Consider the following 20572-nt stretch of genomic DNA (forward strand, 5'->3'; position numbering starts at 1 on the left):
CAGGGAGGAATGGTGGGAAGTATAATGCAAAAAATTCAAAAATATCACTCCAAAACAAAAGCACCACCCAAGCCACGAAAGCTAGCTTATTACTTAAGGGAAAGAAAAGCCTCAGACCAACGGAGAGGTGGACCCACACTCCTCCACCCAAGCATCATGGACAAAAAACTTTCGCACAAGTTTAAAATTAGCAGATGGGAGCAAAAAAATATAGCCGAGAATGATTAATGGCAAAACCACTGAACACAAACAGGCCGGGCCGACGATCGTTTCATGGCCGGTAACCACTGCTTCAGGGCCTTAGCGCCAAATCCAGGCTCTCCGTTTGTTTGAGGCTTTTCTTTCGCTTAAGTAAGAAGCTAGCTTTCGTGGCTTGGGTGGTGCTTTTGTTTTGAATTTTTGTGATCTATGAGGACATCCACGTCTGAAATGTAGACAAGGTTATGTTCTAAATTCTGCTCAGAGGCCAGTCCTTATATAGGGAATTTGGCATCTTAAACATGAAGAAATTACATGGATACATAAAAACTGATTCATTATCACGGGTGCCTAGGTTAATTTCCTCTTCCAGGATACTCTCCTCCACCCCTTAGGATGAATTTGGAGCTTTAAATTGGTCACTATTCAAATATAATTGAATTGTTTTCCTTTCCAGAAATGCAGTAAGGTAATTATGTTCAGCAAAGAGGTTATGAATAGTCCATGTAATTAAAGAGAAGAATCCTAGCTTAATACTAGTGATACATTTTTTTCCCACACACCCAGCCAGTCAAAATTTCAGAATATTCATGAGAAAAATTTGCATAGCAAGGAGACAGTTCATTCATAGTCATTATGGATATCCAAAGGGTTGGGTGTGCCCCAGTGGTCTAGAGAGAGAAGCAGGGCCATAATTTTCTATTCAGCCTCACTCTGGCCCCCCCTACTGGAGGGAGGAAGGAGGGAATAGAGCAGCTCTCTGGAATCCCAAGATAGCGACTTAGCTGGCGGCAAAGGTGGGCAGGAGGGGAGAGAGGAGAGAGACACCCTGGAGCACATGGTAGTGGTTTATGGGGAGGGAAAGGAGGTAATCCTAAAATCAAAAAGATATGGAAAGGGGAGATAGGGAAGGAAAGGGAAAAGGTGGAGGGCTATGAAGGAGAAGGAAGAGTGTGTTGGGTGTGAAGCATGTTGGGCAGTTATAGTAGAAAGAGTTGCTCCAGGGAAAGACAGGGCATATGAATTGGTTTGGGGCAGAGTGTGAACTGCTGGTTGCGAAGGCTCTCGCTGTAGCCGGGATGTGTGTTAGTTGCTTGGCTCCAGGAATGGGTCTGTATTTTTCTGCAATGATCCGGGGGTGGGGGGGTGAAGATGGAATAATCCCATGCTGAAAATGCCCTTCTTAAAAACTGCTCCCCCATGTAGCTCCGCAGGTAAATAAGTCTATGTCTAGCCTGGCCAAGAACTGCCATTGCATAGGAGGAGGAGACCTGGACCATAGGCCACATCAGGCTTTCCACAGCTCCACTACACCCACCCTTTCTTATTCATGGCAAGGCAAGAGGTAGGCGTCTCGCAGAGAGAAAGTGGACTCAGATCATCCTCTCTTGCAATGACAGACCCCTCCATGCCTACACACTCTTCCTTCTCCACTCCTAGCCCTCCACCATCTCCACCCATATCTGTTGAACTTCCCAAATGCCGTCTTCAGATATACTTCTCCACTGTACTCTCAGCTGAACTGAGGCCTCACCTACTACCTTCTGGCCTGATTAAGCAGCCCTTTAAATGGATGCACGTCAGGCGGGCCTGCACCATCGGCAGGCCCTGCTGAAGGGTCATATGTGGCCCTTCGTGCAGACTAAGTAGGACCACGTTAAAACCTCTGCCCAAGTTCACCCGTAAGTAACAACAGTCCACAAAGCTGTTTACGGTAATTGAGGACCAATGTATCGGAGGAAATCACTCTTCGAATCCACCTTTGAGTTTCAAGGTCCCAAAATTTGGAACTGCCTCCCGACCTGCTCACATCAGACCTCCTATCTTCAATTTAGGAAGGTGCTAAAAACGCATCTCATTTCACTATAGTCTTGCTATGATTCATAATGTCTATGTTACTAACCGTATTAATCTTATGGAAGCCATAATGATTCCTAGTTGACTTTTGGTGGGTATAGTTAAGACCAGAGTTTGAGCTTTTCTCCCATTACACAATAAATGTATTAATTTGGGAACAGGGCCTGGGATTGGATCGCTCCAGGGGTCAAAATGCAATTCCCACAGACACATTGCGCATTCCTTCCTCTCAGTGATGAAGACCGCACTGGGGAATGTGCTCTCAGCCATTGCTGAAATTCTTAAAGTCATACGAACGCAGAGTTTCTACAACAATCCTCGTTATAAACTCCTTCCTTAGCTTTGTACTTTCTCTCCTCTTTTATATGAGAACCTGGGATAAGTCCTCGCTCTTATTCCTCCACTTACAATGTTTAATGTTTAACTGGAATATGCTTAGAGAGATGGGGCTGCGCTCTAAAGTGTGGCCCCCAAAGTCCTCCATTGTGGCCCTCAAACAGTCGGCTTAAATGCTCTTCAGATCCTCTAAATGTGTCCTTTTTAATCTTGCCCACTTGACAGAGTAACACATCTCTTAAATGTGTTACTCGGGCGTCTCATCTATGGAATTTGCTACTGTTGACAATCCAAAATAAAGTACGTTTTTAAATATTTGATTATATGATAGGAAAGGGTGGGAAGGGGGGGTGTGATAAGAGTTTATGTTTTGTACCAATGATGATTATTAAGTGATGTACAGTATTTATTGTTAATTTGTTTGAACATATGTCACACTTATTGTAAGTTTTTAACTTATGTCCTGCTTGAACTCTTTTAGAATCAATATAAGTATTAATTTTTTAATCTTTAATACCGAGTCCAAACAAGCAGGTCAAGGCAGTTTACAAAATCTGTAGTAGGTGTAAGCTTGAAATCTTTACATGGTCCTCAGGGCTTTCTTTACGTGGCCCTCAGGGCTTTCTGTGGTCCTTTACTCCAAAATACACTTTCCTGTAGTTACCAATGATGTTATCACACTACCCAAAGTATAATAAATACCATTGGTGGAGACTAGTGGCATAGCGAGGGTAGGAGGCGCTCAAGGCGGTGGCACCCTCCTCTCCACTCCCCCACTCCTTCCCTGCCTCCGCCTCCTTTACCTCTTTAAATCTTCGCCAGCAGCATCTCACGCTGGCGTCAGCTTTCCCTCTGATGTCACTTCCTGGCCTTGTGACCAGGAAGTGATTTCAGAGGGAAGCCAGGCCGGCACAAGCAGCAGGCCAAAGAAGTTGCTCGTGCTGGCAAAGATTTAAAGAGGTCGAGGTGGACAGGTGCTGGTGCCCCCATCTAGACGGTGCCCTGGGTGGTCCGCCCCCCCCCCCCCCTCACCCCTTACTACACAGACTGAGGGATCGCAGCTTGCTCCATATTTTTTCACAACTTTTGTGCTGCTCGTCAACTCCACTCCTACTCCTGACAGGGGTCTAGTCAGTCTTGGATTTCTTAGGGGTGGGCAGGGGTAGACCCGGAGGACCAAGCATTTCCTCTCCCCCTACCCTGCTGCATTTCTTACCTTTACTGGCAGGGATGCCCAAACCTCACTAGGTTGCTCAAAACGCAGCAGCTTGACTGATAATGGGATTATCGAAATATGATCCCACTTCACCTTTTCTCCAACAATTGCACTGGCTACCAGTTGTTTTCAGAATACAATATAAAGCAGTGATGATTTGCCAGCAATTCTTGTATCGAACCATACCCGAATTGGTCAAGAACAATGTGTCTAATTATTTACCACATAGATCATTACGTTCTGAGAATTTAGCTCTACTGAAGCATGCGGAGACTGGTACAATGACCTTCTGCTGTGCAGGAGTTAAAATATGGAACTCCCTTGTGGGTCAAATGCGAAAATACCGTGAAAAGGGTAGTTTTAGAAATTACTCAAGATGCAATTATTTTTTTAGCCAATAATTGGTAGAAAACTGGAACGCTCTTCCAGAGTCTGACATAGGGGAAAACACCCTCTAGGGATTCAAGACAAAGTTAGACAAGTTCCTGCTGAACCAGAACGTACGCAGGTAGGGCTAATCTCAGTTAGAGCATTGGTCTTTGACCTGGGGGCTGCCGCGTGAGCGGACTGGTGGGCACAATGGACCACTGGTCTGACCCGGCAGTGGTAATTCTTATGTTCTAGTGTTGTTGCTTGTAGAATCATTCATGACTCTTTGTATAAAGCCTTTGTGGATATGCTCTCTGAGGATTATTTGTTGGTTTGTCTAATTATGTTTTTTACAATTTTATGTATGTAAATTATGTAAACCGTTTAGTTTTAAATGGTATAGAAATTTTAAAAATAAATGAACTGTCCCAGTGCTGTCTCTACAGGGAAGACCTCACCAGCCTCCCTTCCAGCTGCCAACATGAGGTGTGCCGATTTCAGTGGTAGGAAAGGAGACTGGCGATGTTTTCCCTGCAGAGACAGTCCTGGGGCAGTTCTAGCCATGAATCTCATTGGTTGGTGGGGATTGGGCATCATAGGTTATACCAATTGTAGAGGGGGCTGAGCCAAAAGTGGGGGGACCCAGGCCTCCAAGGCTCCTCCGTGGGTGCATCACTGGTCTCCTCACAGCCAAGAGCGACTCACAAAGAGAAACCAGGAAGAATATTTTCATTTATTTTCATAAAACCAAGTCTTAGCACAATAATCTTTAACAACCAAGTTACAGCAAAACAAATGTTTGATATATTTTTAAAAAACCCGTATCATTTAAATAATCCAGTCACTACTTCCAAATTTGGTATTATCTTGGGTATAAAAATACTTTCAGACACGGGAGGAAGGGCATGCTATGCGCTAGAGAATAATTAAGATGCACGATTGATTTTCAGGGAGAACTAGAACCTTATGGGGCTCATTTTCAAAGGAAATGGGCATCTTAAAATGCTTAATATGTGCACCTGCTAACAGCGTTGAAATCCTGCCTTTGGAGGTTTCATACTGCAGTTTGTCCAGATAGCAAAGGGGCGTGTTGTGGAGCTCCAAAGCAGGATGTCCAACAGGGATGTTTTTTATCTCGACCTGTTTCAGTTATGTCCAAGTTACAAAAAGAGTTTATTTTAAAAAAATATATTTATAATCCGCTTAAGTCCTAAGCGACTCGCAACAAAACCATACATATAATGAATGGACAGACAGCAGCATCAGATAAGGCGAAACCAGGTAAAACATTTCCCCACGCCCCCTCCTCCCTTACAATTAAACTCTTCTTCAAAACGGATTCCAAAAATTCTCAACCCAAAGGAATTTCTGCTATCAATTAAACGCTTGAACCCAAAAAGTCTGTTTTAAGTAGTTTCCGAAAAATGTAAAACCGCATTCCATAATTTTGGGCCTGTTACCAAAAAACAGGACTTCCTGGTAATAGCATATTTCACCACCCCAGCAGGATAATTTGCATAATTTTAAGCAATTATTGAAGAGATACTTATTTTTAGCGCACGCTAGCCGAAAAACTACCGCCTGCTCTAGAGGAGGCGGAAGCAACTAGCGTGCGCTATTCCGCGTCTTATGGCCCTAACGCACCTTCGTAAAAGGAGCCCGAAGTAGGGGGTTTAAGCTTTTTCTGTGTATTTGAACGCTAGCCGCTGATTTGTCCTTTTGTCTTAAATTTGTTATGTATGTATTAGTGTTTTGTTTTCTTTTGATATTGTGTATGTACCCTGTTTCCCCGAAAATAAGCCCTAGTTAAGATCGATCCCTGAAGCCCCCCTCCCCCTCGAGTCTCCCCGACACTCCCTGACTCCATCCCTGACACTAATGCTGCCTGATTTGCTGAAAAAAAAAAAATCATACTTGTCGATTCAGCAACTCCCACCCCTGCTGCTGTAGGAGGCCTCAGAGCAGGTCAGTCTTACGGTGGGAGGGTCAGTGAGGTTCTGCTGCACAAGGGGAGGGGTGAGGGGGAGGAATGATGCTGCACATATTGGGGGGGGGGGAGAAAGGAAAAAGGAAAAATTGGGGTAGAGGAGAAGGAAGAGATGATTGTTGTACATGAAAAAAAGAAGATATCCCCAAAAATAAGCTCTAGTGCGTTTTTTGGACCCAAAATTAATATAAGACACTGTCTTATTTTCGGGGAAACACAGTATTTGTTGTGACCCGCTTTGTATAAAGCGCAATAGAAATGAATAAATTACAAATGACTTCCCTTTTACACACGTCCAATAACAAACCATTCTCTGATCTTCAAGATCTGTTCGGACTATACAATGTCAAGCACTCATTCAGGTAGTCAGGTAATGGACATTACATTACATTGCATTAGTGATTTCTATTCCGCCATTACCTTGCGGTTCAAGGCGGATTACACAAGAGTTGTCAGGTTACAAGAATTGTAACATTACAGAAGAATTGTCGTAAGAATTACAGAAGAATTGTCGAGAAGTTAAGGAGATACATGTTGGGTAATTAGAAACATTTTAGAATAGATATGGGTGGAGTGGGTGGTAGGTGGAGTTTGGGAAGGATCTGGTCGTGTTAGATAGGTTATATGTATTTTTTTTGAAGAGTAGGGTTTTGGTTTCTTTTTTGAAGGTTTTGTAGTCTGTGGTCGAAGACAACAGATTGGTGATTTGTCTGTCTAGTTTAGCTGCTTTGGTGGCCATTAGGTTGTCATATAATTTTCTTTGTTTAGCATAAATACCTTACTCTAATTGAGCAGCTGACCACTGCAAGGATTAAGTTATGACCCCTCCTTAATCCCCCAGTGGTTGTTGTCCCCATCCCTCTCCCCTGAAAGTGAAACTGGAAAAGAAAACCAGGTTCTGTGCCAGCAGCAGGAATTAGGGCTATTCTGAAGACAGCAGCAAACAAGTCAGAGGAGTAACTGGTTAGTTGGCTGGGCTGGGCCCAAAGAGACCCACTTCAGCTCATTTGATTTTTTAAAAATAATTCTGCGCCTTCCAGAAACAGAAAAATACTTACTGTACCTAAATATATGAGATACCTACAAGCTTGAAGGCTATTGATGTACATTCAGGTACAGCTGGTATTTTCCAAGGCCTGGATGATCACATTTATAACAAAAAGATTTCCAATGGGGTTTGAACCCGTGTCCCTTGGTTTATAATCCACTGCATTAACCACTAGGCTACTCCTCTGTTCTGTGAGGAGGTCTGTGTGGCCATATTTTTGAAATGATGCCAGACAGACATTCATGTACCTGAGGGGGGGGGGGGAGGTTGTGGTTCAAAAGTTGGACCTTTCACTTTAGAAAATGGCTATTCATTTTGGACGTTTTCAGTAGAAAAGCATCCATCTCACTAATTGACCAGGAAATCTAAATGTTTTTTCATGTTTGATTATGGTTGTAAGATGGACAGTTTACCCACTCCCTCACCTGGACAATTTAAGGAGTGTGCGGGGGGGGGGGGGGTACAATCTCTATATCTTGAGACCTCCAGGTTGTGGGTGAGTATATGAACAGAGGGGGAGCTGTCACTGATCCTAACTAAGACTTCAGTGTTGTAGGAAAGGTGAAAGGGTGGAAAAGGGATCCTGAGATTCTCAGGAGGGAGCGAGACGTATGGGGTGGGGGGAGGGGGTGTGGAAGGCAGTGTCTGCCACTCTTTTCTGGGACTCTGAGGTTGCGTGTGAGGGGCAAGTAGCATTTCTTGTCAATGTTTCTTGAGACCCTGGGGAGAGGGACAGTTACAGATCTTCAATTACAGATCCTGAGATCTTCAGATGGTAGATAATATATACATAGGTAAGACTTCCATATCATAGGAGACCTATCTGCACTGAGCACAGTCATTTGCAATGTACAATGAAATCCTGTGACTGGGAGTCTGGGGGTGGGCAATCTCTGCCTTGCTGTCCTGAGATCCTGAGGTTGTGTGTGTTGGGGGTTGGGGGTTGAGGGAAGAAAAGGAAAGTCATTATCATGTATCCTAAGATCCTGAGATTGTAAATGAGATTTATAGGGGGAGGAGAGGATAATTCTAAAAAGTACGCCTAGCCAATGTAGGTGACTAACTTAATTAATAGGCTTAATTGGCACTAATAATTGCCACGTAACACAACATAATTGCTATTAATTGGAATTAATTGAAAGTTAGATGGTGTGAATAAACGTGGATAAAGTCAAGCCGGTTGGTGTAGTGTATCTAGAAGATTTTCAGAAAGCTTTTGATAAAGTTCCTCATGAGAGGCTTCTGAGAAAATTAAAGTGTCATGGGATAGGATAGGAGGCAATGTTCAATTGTGGATTAGGAATTGATTGTCGGATAGAAAACAGAGGGTAGGGTTAAATGGCCATTTTTCTCAATGGAGGAGAGTAAACAGTGGAGTGCCACAGGATCTGTACTGGGACCAGTGCTATTTAATTTATGTATACATGATCTGGAAATTGGAACTAAGAGTGAGGTTATTAAATTTGCAGATGATACTAAACTATTCAAAGTTGTTAAAACGCCTGAGGACTGTGAAAAACTGCAGGAAGATCTTAGGCAACTGGAAGACTGGATATCCAAATGGCAGATGAAATTTAATGTGGATGAATGCAAAATGATGCACTTTGGGAAAAATAACCCAAATTATAGCTACTAGATGGCACCCAAGAAAAAGATCTGGGTGTCATTGTAGATAATATGCTGAAACCTTCCACCCAATGTGCAATGGCAGTCATAAAAGTAAATAAGATGCTATGAATTATTAAAAAAGAAATGGTAAACAAGACTAACAATGTTATAATGCCTCTGTATCGCTCCATGGTGCGACCTTGCCTTGAGAATTGTGTTCAATTCTGAACACAAGAATGCCGCTGCTGGGTCAGACCAGTGGTCCATCATGCCCAGCCGTCCGCTCCCACGGCGGCCCTTAGGTCAAAGAACAGAGCCCTAACTGAGATTAGCCTTACCTGCGTACACTCTTGTTCAGCAGGAACTTGTCTAACTTTGTCTTGAATCCCTGGAGGGTGTTTTCCCCTATAACAGCCTCCGGAAGAGCGTTCCAGTTTTCCACCACTCTCTGGGTGAAGAAGAACTTCCTTATCTCAAAAAAGTTATAGCGGAACTAGAAAAGGTTCAAAGAAGAGCGACCAAGATGGAACTCATCTCGTACAAGGAAAGACTAAAAAGGTTAAGGCTCTTCAGCGTGGAAAATAAACGGCTGAAGGGAGATATGAGTGAAGTCTACAAAATTCTGAGTGGTGTAGAACGGGACCAAATGGATCAATTATTTACTCCGTCATAAATTACAAAAACGGGACCAAATGGATCAATTATTTACTCCGTCTTAAATTCCAAAGATGTGACATCATTGCACCTCATCCATGCATGTGCGGATGTCCTCTTGCCCAACAAGAACAGGCATCAGGGGGCGCAGCTGAGGCGGGACTGGGGCAGGACCAGGGCGTGAATGGGTGGAACTTGGTTGGCCTGAGGGGGTGGGTCTAGGGGGGCCAGATTTTCCAATGGAAAATCTGGTAACCTTAGGCGAGACCCTACAAGGTCCTTGTTTCGGCATATGAAGATGCCTTCCTCTTGGTATGGGTCCTATAAGAATATTCATAATGAGGTCTTATCAATTTGAGATAGGAGAAAGAGAAAGAAAAAAGATAAGGAGAAAAACTGCCACCAAATGTGATCCATAAGTGAACTGTATGATGACCATATGTCTGAAAAGAAGGGGGGGGGTGTTGCTAAAAACATACAATATGGAGACATGCCTAGTCTGAGTGAATGACAAGTTGTCATGTCCTTGGGAAGAAAAAAATAATAATAGATAATAGATAATAAGAAACCAGTATTTCTTACGAAAGAGGTGTGTGTTCCAAGATAACATGAGGAAGGATCTAAGGAATACTGGATAAAAATCTGGAATTTGGTGGCTAAGATTTAAAGTCCAAGAAAATGGTACAGTTTAGGGGGTGAAGAACTTTTGTGCACGAAAGAGGAGTGGGACTTGGGTGTGATTGTATGTGATGATCTTAAGGTGGCCAACAGCGAAAGCTAGATGTATGCTTAGGTGTATAGGGAGGGGAATGGCCAGTAGGAAAAAGGAGGTATTGATGCCCCTGTATAAGACTCTGGTGAGACCTCATTTAGAATATTGCGTGTAATTCTGGAGACCGTACCTTCAAAAAGATATAAGTAGGATGGAGTTGGTCCAGAGGAAGGCTGCTAAAATGGTTGATAGTCTACCTCAGTGGTTCCCATCCCATCCCAACCCTGTCCTGGAGGACCATCAGCCAGTCGGGCTTTCGGGATAGCCCTAATGAATATGCATAAGAGTGATTTGCATATAATGGAGGTGACAGGCATGCAAATCTGCCCCATGAATATTCATTAGGGCTAACCTGAAAACCTGACTGGCTGGTGGTCCTCTAGGACAGGGTTGGGAACCACTGGTTTACATCATAAGGAGTACAGGGACAGACTTAAAAATCTCAATATGTATACACTGGAGGAAAGGCGGAAGAGAGGAGATATGATAGAGATGTTTAAATACCTACATGGCATAAATGCATATGAGGTGAGTCTTTCAATTTAAAGGAAACTCTGGAATGAGAGGGCATAGGATGAAGGTGAAGAGGGATAGATCAGAAGTAACCCCAGAAAATACTTTTTCATGGACAGGGTGATGAATCTTTGGAACTGCCACCTGGAGGAGGTGGTAGAGATGAAAACGGTATTTGAATTCAAGAAACTTGGGACAAGTATATTAGATCTGTAAGGGAGAGGAAGGGATAGTAGATGGCATGGATAGTCAGACTAGATGGGCCATATGGTCTTTATCTGCCTTCATTTTTCTATGTGTATGGAGGTGGGGGGGGGGATAGTTAGTGTAGCTGTATCATGGGATCCTGGGGTTACAGGTGAGTTAAATGTAGGGAAGGGGAATTCTCACTATATCCTTTTCCAAAATGTAAGAACATAAGAATAGCCTTACTGGGTCAGACCAATGGTCCATCAAACCTAATAGCCCGTTCTCATGGTGGCCAATCCAGGTCACTAGTACCTGGCCAAAACCCAAGGAGTAGCAATATTCCATGCTACTGATCCAGGGCAAGCAGTGGCTTCCCTCATGTCTTTCTCAATAACAGATTATGGACTTTTCCTCCAGGAACTTGTCCAAGCCTTCAGCTTGCTTGTTATCATGTTGAAATGCCAGGAGTGACCTACTCTCCAGCGTCTGCTAGTGTCAATCGCAGACTCAGAAGGGATTAGCACAGCCTCTTTAATCCTTCTTCTGAAAGAACTTCTTGAAGATAGATCTGTTCTTGGCCTGTGCTGGGATCTGCTGCTGGTCCCAGTTCCTTCCTGCTTGCTTGTCCCATGGTTTGATCTTTAGGCCCCTGACTTTTTGCTGGTCCTGTGGTTTGAGCTCATAACTTTCTTTGGCCCATGGCATGACCTTGTGGTCTTTCTCCTGCTGCTGGTTTCCTGCCATTCTGGTCCGTCTGCTGATTCGGCTCTGCATCTCCTTCTGCAGGGATGGGTCTTCATTTGCCCCTGAGGAATGGCACCGATTCCTGTTGTACAAGGTAGGGATAGTGCTGTTTCCAGCCTCAGTGGCTTCCTCAGATGTGGAATCGGAGGTCAGTTTCTGCTGTGTGCCTGAAACAGAAACAGGGTCTTGTTTTCATATCTATCATCTGGCTCTAATTTGGTACACAGCATGCACCCCTGTTATCTCATACCTTCCCATATGGTTCTCATCAGGGAGTCACAGTGCACCCCCACTATCTCACACCTACCTATACAGCTCTCATTGTGAGTCACTGTAGACCCCCAACCCCCATTATCTCACACCTTCCCATCTGGCTCTTGCAAGGAAGTCAGTACACCCCCACCTGCTCATCTGGCTCTCATCTGGGAGTCACTGTGCTCCCCTGACCCCCGTTATATCACACCTTCCCATCCAACTCTGGCCAGGGAATCATGGTGCACCCCCAACCTTCATTATTTCCCACCTTCCTACCTTGCCAGGGAGTCACAGTGCATGCCCACTATCTCACATTTTTCCATCTGGCTCTCATCAGGAAATTCATGTGTACGTCTCTAGTTCTTTTTATTACCCCAGGCAGTTTAGAGAGCTGCATCCTAGTCCTTCAGTCACATGGGTTACTGAATGGCTTCAAAGTGCTACTGCCGGAGCTGCTCAGAAAGCTGTGGGCAACATTCAGTCAGGAGGCCATCCAATGAGACATACCGGTGCTGAACGAGCGAGACCGCCTCTCTTCAGTACTCAGTACAGAGCCGTTATCATGGCTGCCATTAGCCTTTAACCTCTGAGAACCGGTGGGCAACCACCGCGGCAATTCCTTTCCCACAGCTTGCAGGAGAAAGATGTCTAAAATGGGGTAAAAAGAAAAAAATAAAGATGTTTGCTCCGTAGAAGGTAAAGTTATGTAAGTGTGGCATTCCTGCAACAGTCGTCCAAGAGTATCAGTCCATGAACACAAGTAGCCTGCCCATAAAATGCCTTGTCACATCTGCCCATGCCCATGGGTACCCAGGGAAGTTGCTGCTCGTGGAGCTGGTTCAGGTTAATCTACCCTGACACAAGAGTTGCTCCAAAGGGGGTAATTCTGTAAACCGGGATACTAACATTTATGTACCAATTATGCCCAAATATATTTAGAATAATGACATATACATGTGTCTGTCTAGTGTTTTGATGCTCCATGGTTGGAATAGGTGCTGTGCCTGAAAGGAAAAGTAGGCATCTACTTTCATAAGAACATAAGAAGAGCCTTACTGGGTCAGACCAATGGTCCATCTAAGCCAGTACCCCATCTTTGTGGAGGCCAATCCAAGTCACAAGTGATCTGTCATAGAATTACTCCCAAGTGTCTTTTACTAAAGAGATTAGCATTTGATCAGAGGGAGTGTGAGGTTAGTGGTTCTAAGATGCTTCTCACTCCCTGTCACCGCTTCCATTTTGTTTGGTATTTAATCCGTTAACTACTCTTTTTAACTCTTTGGAGTTATGATTTATGGGTTTAGTCTTAATTCTAAAGGGATGCCAATAGGTTACCATTTGTAGATGACCTGAAGCTCTACAGCTCTAATGAACAGCAATTAGTGAAACAGCTTTGAGTAGTGAAAAGCTTCTCAGATGACATCAACATGATTTTTGGTCTGGACAAATATGCTAAGGCAACTTTCCTTAGGGGAAAGTTGAGCAAAACTGAAAACATTTCTCTGACTGATGGCTGTGAGATAAAGACACTTGAACAGGAAGATGTGTATAAATATCTAGCAGTGAAGAAGGGAGCAACAGTCAACCAGAAATCACTGAGAAAAAAAGTTAGTAAAAATATTATAGGAGATTAAAATTGATTTTGAAGAGTGCATTAACATCATGGAATAAGATGCAGGCCATTTATCAGCTCGCAATTCCTGCACTCTTATACTGTACAGCTTTGAAGTTGCAGGCTTCTTGAAGATCTTAAAAAAACAGGATCTGTGAACAAGAAAACTCCGTGCCCACGAGATTGTTCATAAGAATAAGTGTACATTCCCAGAGCTGAAGAAGGAATGGGTCTCCAGAAATAGATTACACCTATCGAGCTACTTAATAAGATTGTCAGACCCAAAACCATAAAAGGTGTTGAAATGTGACAGAAAACTTCCTGAATCAATTTCCATTACTAAACCTGGCCAAGCATTCTGACAAATGGAAGGAATGAGGGAGACTCCACCAGCACCAAAGGGGAAGGAAACAACAGATTTTACGAAGGACAAGAAAAAGTCTTCAAGGAACTAGATCAGCGGGTGAGGGATGAGAAATGGCAATGCATTAGTACAGCAGGATCAAAGTAAGTTTCAAGTATATTCGACTTTGATGAATCGCTTATTTAGTTTTACTAAGCGAGATACAAAAATTGATAAAATATAAACATATATTTTTACACCCAATTTAAAATTTAAAATAATGGGGTAGACAATTGGACATACAGACCAACTAATACAAAAGGTGAGAGGGAATAGAATTACAATGAAGTGTTTTTAAAGTTCAGAGGAGAGACGTATATGGTAAAAAAAAACAAAAAAAAAACAATAGGACGGGGAAAAAGAAAGAAAAGAAAAAGCAAGAAAAAAAAATAATTTTATGTAAGATCCGAACATAATTTAAAGGTTAAAAGCATCTTTAAAAAGGAAATGTTTTAAATTACTTTTAAAAAGGGCCAAATCGTTTTCCTCTCTTAAATGTTGTGGCATAGCATTCCAAAGCTGCGGCGCCATCACTGAGAATATATCGTGTCGTCGTGTTCCAATAACTTTCAAAGAGGGGACTGTTAGGAGCTTTTGATTAATAGACCGAAGTGAACGTGGAGTACTGTAAGGGATGAGTAATTTATCAATAAATTGTGGTTCATTTATAGAAAGGGTTTTGAATGTTAAAAGTAAAATTTTGAAAGAGATTCGATGGTTAATTGGAAGCAAATGAGATTTAACCAGAAAGGGTGTTACATGGTCATATTTTTTACCATTATGGATCAGTTTGACGGCTGTGTTCTGAATTATCTGAAGGCGCTTTTTTTCTTGCTTGTGTAATGCCTATTAGTAGGAAATTACAGTAATCGAGTTTTGCGATGATTAATGAGTGTGTTAATATATTTAATGATTTGGGCTCCAGAAATTTAGAAATTGAGCGGATCGTGGCTAAGGAGAGGTGAAATGAAACTTAAGGATGAGCGATTGATAATTGCAGTCCAGGACAGCAGATTTCAGATGTGATCGTTTACAGCAAGCAGAGAAAAAAGTGATGCCACAGACACTGGTATATTCTGTAAGACAGAGCAGGAAACAGTCTTCTTGGTTGGCTTTGAAATTCTAATAAACAAAAATGGAGCATAAACATTGAGAGGGGAGTGATTAGAGAAACTGTCAAAGAAAATATACTAAATAATCACTCAATTATAAGTAAATAGGGTGCTTATAACCATACAACTGTTCATTGAGTTTTCTGCTCGGAGAAATGGAGGTGATAACAGGGAAAATCTCAACACTACCACCTCACCGCCCAATCATTGCTTCAACTCTAGAAGCCTGTTGTGAAATCTGACAGTATTTGAAAAGTGCGCAAAGCTACTTCTATTTCAAAATAATAAACACAGTGATTTTAGTCTGGAACAGCAAACTTATCTTTGGCTTACGGGTTCCGACGGACGTGGCCCGTTTCGTTCCTGCTTCAGGGAACCAAAAAAGAGTTGTAAAAATACTCAAAGCAAGGGCGCAGTGAAACTCAACTTAACGACTAATTTTTCGTATAAGCTTTTCATTAGAGCTACCTCCTCATGCTATGAGATTTTCCCTGTTATCACCTCCATTTCTCTGAGCAGAAAACTCTATGAACAGTTGTACGGTTATAAGCACCCTATTTACTTATAATTGAGTGATTATTTAGTATATTTTCTTTGAAATTCTAATGGCAGAAAATCTCTAGAGAGTAGCATAACATAGTAGATGACGGCAGATAAAGACCCGAATGGTCCATCCAGTCTGCCCAACCCGATTCAATTTTTTTCTTCTTAGCTATTTCTGGACAAGAATCCAAAGCTCTACCCGGTACTGTGCTTGGGTTCCAACTATAACGAGTTTTACCTCATGCAAAGTTGTCATTTTTTTATTAAGACATTAACTGTTTTTCTGTGGCCTCTAAGTACCCACAAATCCAAAATGTGGCCCTGCAAAGGGTTTGAGTTGGAGACCGTTGCTCTAAGCTGAGAAGGAGTCCTTTACCTACAACCCTGCCAGAGTTCTAGTGCCAGGACAGCCTCATATATTCTATTTGACCTGCTCACGTTTTGTCATGTGACTTGTCCATCATCTCTTTGTCTTGTGACCCACCTTTCGGCTGTGCAGGGTCTTCTTTTGCCTCTAGATGTTGGGGCAGATGTTGCCGGGCTCTGGATCGTGGCAGCCTGGGAATATCTTTGCTGTGTGTTGGGACTGGCTGATGGTGGCCCACTCTGGATAAGAGAAGAGAGAAAAAGTCTGAGACTCAGTCCGGGGCTTCGTACTGTGGGGGGTTTCAGCCTACTGCCTCTGCTCCTTTTGAGGTCACTTTCTCTCCAACCTTACTCCGAAGCCCTCAGTAACTCAATTACAAAGCAGGATGCCGGAACACAGACAATAGTCACAACATAAGAATTGCCGATGTTGGGTCAGACCGGTGGTCCATCGTGCCTGGCCCTAACTGAGACTATCAGCCCCATTTCAGACAGAATTTAGGATAAATTATTGTGCTGGTAGCCATGTAAACCCACTTTTAATGGTAATAAATAGAAAATACAACTAAACAGAAAAAGAAGAAATGATGACACCTTTTTATTGGACCAACTAGCTTCGAAGGCAACACCTTCATCAGGTCAGAAATAAGCAAACCAAAATGGCAAACATCAGGATATATAAGTGGACCAAAAACATAGTAACATAGTAACATAGTAACATAGTAGATGACGGCAGATAAAGACCCGAATGGTCCATCCAGTCTGCCCAACCTGATTCAATTTAAATTTTTTTTTTTTTTTTTTTTTTTTTTTTTTCTTCTTAGCTATTTCTGGGCGAGAATCCAAAGCTTTACCCGGTACTGTGCTTGAGTTCCAACTGCCAAAATCTCTGTTAAGACTTACTCCAGCCCATCTACACCCTCCCAGCCATTGAAGCCCTCCCCAGCCCATCCTCCACCAAACGGCCATATACAGACACAGACCGTGCAAGTCTGCCCAGTAACTGGCCTAGTTCAATATTTAATATTATTTTCTGATTCTAAATCTTCTGTGTTCATCCCACGCTTCTTTGAACTCAGTCACAGTTTTACTCTCCACCACCTCTCTCGGGAGCGCATTCCAGGCATCCACCACCCTCTCCGTAAAGTAGAATTTCCTAACATTGCCCCTGAATCTACCACCCCTCAACCTCAAATTATGTCCTCTGGTTTTACCATTTTCCTTTCTCTGGAAAAGATTTTGTTCTACGTTAATACCCTTTAAGTATTTGAACGTCTGAATCATATCTCCCCTGTCTCTCCTTTCCTCTAGGGTATACATATTCAGGTCTTCCAGTCTCTCCTCATACGTCTTCTGGCGCAAGCCTCCTATCATTTTCGTCGCCCTCCTCTGGACCGCCTCAAGTCTTCTTATGTCTTTCGCCAGATACGGTCTCCAAAACTGAACACAATACTCCAAGTGGGGCCTCACCAATGACCTGTACAGGGGCATCAACACCTTCTTCCTTCTACTGACTACGCCTCTCTTTATACAGCCCAGAATCCTTCTGGCAGCAGCCACTGCCTTATCACACTGTTTTTTTCGCCTTTAGATCTTCGGACACTATCACCCCAAGGTCCCTCTCTCCGTCCGTGCATATCAGCTGCTCTCCTCCCAGCATATACGGTTCCTTCCTATTATTAATCCCCAAATGCATTACTCTGCATTTCTTTGCATTGAATTTTAGTTGCCAGGCATTAGACCATTCCTCTAACTTTTGCAGATCCTTTTTCATATTTTCCACTCCCTCTTCGGTGTCTACTCTGTTACAAATCTTGGTATCATCTGCAAAAAGGCACACTTTTCCTTCTAGCCCTTCAGCAATGTCACTTACATACATATTGAACAGGATTGGCCCCAGCACCGAACCCTGAGGGACTCCACTAGTCACCTTTCCTTCCTTCGAGCGACTTCCATTAACCACCACCCTCTGGCGTCTGTCCGATAGCCAGTTTCTGACCCAGTTCACCACTTTGGGTCCTAACTTCAGCCCTTCAAGTTTGTTCAACAGCCTCCTATGAGGAACTGTATCAAAGGCTTTGCTGAAATCCAAGTAAATTACATCTAGCATATGTCCTTGATCCAGCTCTCTGGTCATCCAATCAAAAAATTCAATCAGGTTCGTTTGGCACGATTTACCTTTTGTAAAGCCATGTTGCCTCGGATCCTGTAACCCATTAGATTCAAGGAAATACACTATCCTTTCTTTCAGCAACACTTCCATTATTTTTCCAACAACTGAAGTGAGGCTCACCGGCCTGTAGTTTCCTGCTTCATCCCTGTGACCACTTTTATGAATAGGGACCACATCCGCTCTCCTCCAATCCCCAGGAATCACTCCCGTCTCCAGAGATTTGTTGAACAAGTCTTTAATAGGACTCGCCAGAACCTCTCTGAGTTCCCTTAGTATCCTGGGATGGATCCCGTCTGGTCCCATCGCTTTGTCCACCTTCAGTTTTTCAAGTTGCTCATAAACACCCTCCTCCGTGAACGGCGCAGAATCTACTCCATTTTCTCGTGTAACTTTGCGAGAAAATGGAGTAGATTCTGCGCCGTTCACGGAGGAGGGTGTTTATGAGCAACTTGTAAAACTGAAGGTGGACAAAGCGATGGGACCAGACGGGATCCATCCCAGGATACTAAGGGAACTCAGAGAGGTTCTGGCGAGTCCTAAAACATACCAATGCCCTTCTCGGAGGGTTATGCAGTGGTGGGGGGTGAAAAAGAGAGACGGAAGGATGATCAGAAGGTGACAAAGCAGTTCAATTTGATGATTATTATTATTTCTTTTTAAAATTTTTATTCCGTCTATCCCTAGGCGGTTTACATACGAATAAATCAAACCTACATAATTCTTAAACCAATACAAAAAGGACAAATATCAGGATTTAAATTCACAATAAATCTTTGATCAAGGTGAGTCGGACCCTATAAAAAAAAGCAGTGACGAACAATTGTGTTTCTAAAGGTCTCTCTGTCGGCACATTTCCTTAACTTTACCCCGGCACAACATTCATAAAAAATCTGGAAAATAGAATGAGTAAGTTTCAAGTTTTATTTAAAATTTGATTCAATCGCTTATCAAACTTCTAAGTGAAATATAAAAAATGAATAATTTAAAAGAAACGGGCATACAGCAGTAAAACCAAATCTCAAGACAGTCGAATGTGGTGAAACAAAAGGGAAGAAGGGAGAAATACATTCCTGAAATTTGCCGATTGTTTACCTCTATTAAAATTTGCCGTGCAGGCCTAGGCGGTTGTATCTGGATGACACAAAGCTATTCAGGGCTCATCTGCATATGTCCTCCGGGGTATCTCCAAGGTCCTTCTGGCTGCCTGCCAGGTGGTTCATGCCTCCACTGGGAAGGGATGCCAAATATCCAAAAGGGAATGAACTTTCCCATTAGGATCTGCTAAATTCTTCGACCCTGTATGGTGCATCTTCGATTCGTCACATGGAACATCCCATGCCCATAGTCAGGGCTTCTATGCCAGATGTTTCTAAATCTAAATATTTATTTTCCAGATAATGAGGGATTGTGTACAAAAATCAGTGTTTCCATGACTCAAGTACTGGGTACCTTCTCTAGTATACATGTTTACCATTTAGGACTCATCGGCACAGAAAAAGCACAAGAACTAAGTGGAAGTACAAGACAAATCAGGGGAGGGAAAGACTACTAGGTGAAAGTGGTATTTTCCCAGTCTTTATCCAATTATTAAAATTTTTTGCTCAGCGTGTTATTGGTTAAAGCCTAAAATTCAAAGCCCTTAGCTCCACTCCAGAACTTACCCCGCAGCCAGGCAGCTTTTCTCCTCAGGTACCTGCAGAGCCGATGGGAAGGGATCATCTTCACCGACACCTTCCAGGAGAGAACAGAAGAAAAGGAGAAGTTAGGTAGCACTGGGAATTCTGCCTCTTAGGTAACATGTTGTAACGGACTTAGAACGCATCGCTGGCAGGCTTTTGAGTGCTGTCCTCTCTTCATCAGGTCAGAGGGAAATGCTCAAAAACTAATCACGTACATACAAGTAGGAAGTTCGTCCAATAAGTGTATGGTCATCACTCTCTCAAACACCTACGATTTCCTCATTCCTTATTTCTACATCTGTAAGAGAACTAAACCAGCAAACACATTGCTTTGCTCATAGTTTACTGTCACGGGTGCTCAGGTATTAGGCATCCTAGGTGAACCATCAGTCTTGTACCCCTTCCTCTCTGACCATTATACAAGTACCTACCAGTGATGGCTCTGAACAGAATCGCTTTGTCTACCCGTAAGCCCTCTCTTGCCCTTCAACCCCAGCAACTCCCTTTCTTTCTTACCCTCCATAGCCCTCACAACTTTCTCTTTCTTCCCTTCAGCAACACAACACTTCTCTCTCTCTATCTCTCTCTAAAGAACATAAGAACATAACATGTGAAGAACTTATGTGCATGACAGAAGAGCGGGACTTGGGTGTGATTGTGTGTGATGATTTTAAGGTGGCCAAACAGGTTGAAAAGGTGACGGTGAAAGTTAGAAGGATGCAAAGGGAGAGGTATGGCCAGTATGAAAAAGGAGGAATTGATGCTCCTGGTGAGACCTCATTTAGAATATTCTAGAGGCCGGACCTTCAAAAAGATATAAAAAGGATGGAGTTGGTCCAGCGGAAGGCTACTAAAATGACGTGTGGTCTTCGTGATAAGGCGTATGGGGACCGACTTAAAGATCTCAATCTGTATACTTTGGAAGAAAGGCGGGAGAG

At 43.0% G+C, this 20572-nt stretch overlaps 1 protein-coding gene across 1 annotated transcript in view; it reads right to left on the reverse strand.

Moving 5' to 3' along the window:
- Window positions 1–11278: 11278 nt before the first annotated feature.
- LOC117357306 overlaps window positions 11279–20572 on the reverse strand; it is a 94276-nt gene continuing 84982 nt past the window's right edge. Inside the window, exons 27-30 of the mRNA XM_033937677.1 lie at window positions 19617–19686; window positions 15901–16022; window positions 12254–12394; window positions 11279–11658 (exon numbers count right to left, since the gene is read on the reverse strand). Coding sequence (XP_033793568.1) covers window positions 11279–11658; window positions 12254–12394; window positions 15901–16022; window positions 19617–19686 — 713 coding nt within the window. The remainder of the gene's footprint in view (window positions 11659–12253; window positions 12395–15900; window positions 16023–19616; window positions 19687–20572) is intronic.

The sequence above is a fragment of the Geotrypetes seraphini genome, chromosome 3, assembly GCF_902459505.1.
Source record: "Geotrypetes seraphini chromosome 3, aGeoSer1.1, whole genome shotgun sequence".
Taxonomy (NCBI): domain Eukaryota; kingdom Metazoa; phylum Chordata; class Amphibia; order Gymnophiona; family Dermophiidae; genus Geotrypetes; species Geotrypetes seraphini.